Source organism: Limulus polyphemus, unplaced genomic scaffold, assembly GCF_000517525.1.
Source record: "Limulus polyphemus unplaced genomic scaffold, Limulus_polyphemus-2.1.2 Scaffold3352, whole genome shotgun sequence".
Taxonomy (NCBI): domain Eukaryota; kingdom Metazoa; phylum Arthropoda; class Merostomata; order Xiphosura; family Limulidae; genus Limulus; species Limulus polyphemus.
Window position 1 is genome coordinate 31,215 of NW_013668962.1, and position 5,019 is coordinate 36,233.

Sequence of the window (5,019 nt, forward strand, 5' to 3'; positions counted from 1 at the left end):
TGAATCGATTATTGGCTGGATTCCAGGGAATTTCTATCTCTAGCTAAATCGGCCATTGGCTGGGTTCCCGAAGATTCCTATCTCTAGCTAAATCGGCCATTGGCTGGATTCCAGAAGATTCCTATCTCTAGCTAAATCGAACTTTGGCTGGATTCCAGGCGATTTCTATTTCTAATTAAATCGAATATTGGCTGGATTACAGGCGATTTCTATTTATAATTAAATCGAATATTGGCTGGATTCCAGGAGGTCTCGATTCGCTAGCTGAATCGATTATTGGCTGAATTCCAGGGAATTTCCATCTCTAGCTAAATCGGCCATTGGCTGGATTCCAGGAGATTTCTATCTCCAGCTAAATCGAACATTGGCTGGATTCCAGGAGATTCCTATCTCTAGCTAAATCGAACATTGGTTGGATTCCAGGTGATTTCTATTTCTAGCTAAATCAAACATTAGTTGGATTAGTTAGTTAGTACTTAGGTATTTCTTTGTTTAAAGCAACAGTAATGACATGTGCGATGGAGATCCGCCAACTTGAAGATGTGTTCTTAATCATGTATTCCCAAGCTTTTCACATTTACATCTTGAACTTACTCAAAAACTTTGGAATACAAGGTAATCTTATCAATGCACAGGTCTTATGTTTGTAGAGGTATTCTGTTATATGAGCATTTTAGTGTGATGGTCACAATATTTGAAGGGGATTTCCATGTTTGACTATTTTTGGGATTTCCATTTTCATCATGCTAAGATAACTGATATTTTCACATAACGATTACACGTTGTTGATGTTCTTGCATGCTTAACTTTCCATTATTAATAGTCATTAGTGAACTTTATGTATCTGTTTGTTATAGGTGTTTTTTGATGAACCTTATCTTTAGTTGAAAATGTCATTGTCATTTATAAACGCACATGTAAATCAATAAAGGATATTGGGAATTATAGTCGTTTTCATCAGATCACTTAGATTGTTTATGTTAGGATACATTAAGAGTTTTATCTTTTCTTCAATGGTTTTCGAATTCAATTAAAGATATGAAATTGTGATCAAAGGTTATTATCTTTATAATATTTTCTGAATTGCTTCTATACTTCATAACTTTTTTGAATTGTTTTTATACTTCATAACTTATTTGAATTGTTTCTATACTTCATAACTTTTTTGAATTGTTTCTATACTTCATAACTTCTTTGAATTGTTTCTATACTTCAATCACTTATTTTTATAAAAAGGTGGTTGTAATTGAAGCACTACTTGGATAATATTATAAAATTTAAAACAACTTTTCAGAAAACATCGTCAAAACCAAAATGCACTTCGCAAAAAACATGTGAAACAAACAAATAAATATATTTAAGGCCCAAACTCCAAGAAGTAGTAGTAGTACCCATACACCTCTATTTGTTAGCCAAGTATGTAGTGAAATGTCATTAGGAGCAGACAATATGAGTGGTCAAAATCATGAGGTCTAACATCTAAAACAAACGTTTGTCGCACTCGTCCAGTTATGAGATGGTAGTTGCTCTTGATGTTTCCTTCAAACACCAGAAAGCACTCATAAACAAAAGGGAACCCTCATTTGCCGCGGCTGTAATTAGGTCTCAAATCGGTTAAGAGATAGAGCAATGAGCTAAAAATTTATACTTGAAAAAACAAACAAACTCAGAGCCAATCTACGAGCCGCTATGCCGCGGCTGAAAACATTACCCAATCCACACTCAAACGAACGTGAAAAAACCGATTCAGGTGCATGTATGAAAATAAATATATAAGAAAGTTATCCAGTGTGCATGTGCTTGATAACAAAGATAAGCTGGACACGTGGTTCGTGCCTAAACAGTCATGGTGTAATTAGATAAACGTATGTTATTATATATATATTTATATATTGTTACGTCTCCGTTTGTTAATTAACTTTCAGTAAATTCGTTCCGACGAAACTTTAGCGACACAAGTCCTTACTTAATAAAACTGGTTTATTCTTTCCGAATATAAGTTTACCGATACACTTAACTTCAACAATTGCGCTAAAACAAACGCTATAACAAGGAACGTGCTCAATAATACTCTCTGACTGCAGATCAATTGCTCACTGTCTACACACACACATATTGTTCCGTCACGTTGTCACCCTCTTATATATACCAGCCCACCCCCAATCTAGTAAATGCTAGCGCACTCCCGAAGGAACGGGATAGTTCTAGAAAGCAGGTGGCGTGGCAATAGTCACGTGATCTCGCTGACCCAACAATATGTATACGTCAACTTTCGGCAGTTTTATATAAAACTTCTTTAATGTCATTGAGTTTGTTTAGTTTGAGTAACATTTGATAATAGTTATTATTAAATAGTTTTAAACAATTAAATAAATTACATTGTTGAATATTGAGTAGAAAAAAAAATCCAACTTATTACATATTCTGTAAAATCTAAGATTATCGCAAGTGTTGCATAACAATAAAAGAAAATCACTGTTACGTGAACGAAGTCCACAAACTTGAAAGTAAGATTCTCTAGTCTCATAAAAAAATAGTTGTCTTAACAGAACCTTAGCTTATGTTAATGTAACTCCAAGTATTTTTTTGCTTATCAAATATGGCAGTGTTTTCTATTTCCAGTCCAGCAGGATATGTGAAATTGTAATGTATTTAGTAACACTCTAATTATTCAAGCTAATTTAATCGCTTATTAAGTAAATAAATCTGGAACGTAAGATGTTTTTCATAAACGAACTTTCATAAAAAAAACAAGGATATAGGTTAGTTAACGTACAAATAAGCCAAAAAAAAAACATTAAATAACAGCAACTTAGGTTATCAATTCCTGGACCTGAAATTTTGTTTATGAAGACGTGAAAATATTTAAAAGAAATATACCTTCGGTGAGACCACCCGTGTTCCCTGAAGATTTTAAAATGTCCATTTTACTTCAGAATCCGGAGTCACAATCCTATTCAAAGACCAGATAAATTTGGCGGCGAACAGTGGAAGCTGCAAATGTTAAAACAAACAAATGTGATGTTCTAATACACAAAATAAAATTACAACGACATTAGAGCACGTTGTTGCCAGACACAATACAAAATAAAACTCTGTACGTACAGCATTATTTATTATCTCTTCTCGAATTGAAGATTTACGATTGTAACTGATTACGAATTAATGAAAACGAGTACCAATGGCTAACACTAGCATTATTTTTATCCACAACAAATATCACTTAAACAAGGTAGAGGTAGGGTAACCTAATCAGCGTTTTTTGGCCTAATTTTAACTTATCTGAAAGCCCAGCTGAAGACAAAATAAAATACTACGTTACACAGATTAGATTAAAGCACTTATGTATTATTAGGAAACCATCGTATGAATGATGTACCTATAGCTCCTTGTTACTGTAGGATAAAAAATAGCCCCTTATTATCGTAGAATAAATAAAAACAACGTATGAATGATGTACCTATAGCCCCTTATTATTGTAGAATAAACAAAATACAATGTATGAATGATGTACCTATAGCCCCTTGTTACTGTAGGATAGAAAATAGCCCCTTATTATTGTAGAATAAATAAGAACAATGTTTATAATTTCCCAAACATTTTTCATATTAGATGGTTGTACTACATATAGTGCAAAATAACTAGAATAAAAATGTACCGTCCAGTTATAATCGTTGTTTTTTTGTGTGTGTTAGTGTATTACAGTATTAAATGTAAAATGGGCTTCCATATGTAAACATCTTGTTCCTGCAGCATGAATTGAATCAAACGATGAAGAAAGTCTGTTCTTAGTCATAATGCATATTTCTTGTTAGTTCATACAAAGTTGTAATAGAATTCAATGATACAGTGTATACATTGAGTGGTCTTTGTACCAGATGTTCGACTTTTGTGATGAAGGATTAATTATGTGTCATAATGCATATTTCTTGTTAGTTCATACAAAGTTGTAATAGAATTCAATGATACAGTGTAAACATTGAGTGGTCTTTCTACCAGATGTTCGACTTTTGTGATGAAGGATTAATTATGTGTCATAATATGTGTAATTACACAAATATTTTTATAACAGAAGTTTGGCCCAGGCATGGCCTTGTGGTTAGGGCAATTCGGCTCTCAAACTGCGGGTCGCAGGATCTAATCTTGTCACTGAACATGCTCGTCCTTTCAGCCGCGAGGACGTTATAGTGTTGGTAAAGAGTAAACTAAAAACTGGCGGTTGGTAGTGTTGGTTCCTTCTAGTCAAAATTAGAGATGGCTAACACAGATAGCCCTATAGTAGCTTTGTGCAAGATTTAACAAACAAACAAAAATGTGATAAGTGTTACGTCATATCCTTTGATAGAGCCCTCTGGTGATAACTTGGTAGAACAAAATATGGATTTGGAGTAGAAATATATATATAATACAGAATTTAAAACTCAGGGAACAAAAAAATTATTTAATTTATCCCTTTTTTTTATAATTCCATGTTTATCAAACCACGAATTTCACATCCAACATCACTCGATACAAAGAGTTTAAGAAATTCAAAACTTTCTTTGTATCAATTTTTTTTAATTTTAGGATAGTGTTTCATCCCAGGTTGTGTTTTATTAGTATGTTTGTAATCGGAGATAAAATTTTGACCTGTTGACTCTCATTCTTATCAAATTAGAATTTGATTACATCGTATTAACTAATCTCCGTGTTTATAATGAGAAAATCGAATCTAATACTTAACGTCTAAAAATAAATACTCGATAAACGCTAAACTCAAGGTATTTTTTCAAAAGGACAACACTCTACATATGCAACATATTAATGGCATTTTGCAGATTTCTGTGTATATGCTTGTGTGTAGAAATGAATAAAAACCCTATAACCCGAGCGCTATGGCCAGGTGGTTAGGGCGTTCGACTCGCAATCTGAATGTCACGGGCTTGAATCCCCGTTACATCAAGCATGCTCGCCCTTTCAGCCGTGAGGGCGTTATAATGTGACGGTCAATCCCACTATTCAGTAGCCGAAGAGTTGGCG

General features: G+C 33.6%; 1 protein-coding gene across 1 annotated transcript in view; it reads right to left on the bottom strand.

Annotated features, from left to right (window-relative positions):
- LOC106469199 (solute carrier family 15 member 2-like) overlaps positions 1 to 5,019 on the bottom strand; it is a 34,593-nt gene that overhangs the window by 22,373 nt on the left and 7,201 nt on the right. The window contains exon 2 of the mRNA XM_022397635.1: positions 2,881 to 2,994. Coding sequence (XP_022253343.1) covers positions 2,881 to 2,926 — 46 coding nt within the window. The 5' untranslated portion in view covers positions 2,927 to 2,994. The remainder of the gene's footprint in view (positions 1 to 2,880; positions 2,995 to 5,019) is intronic.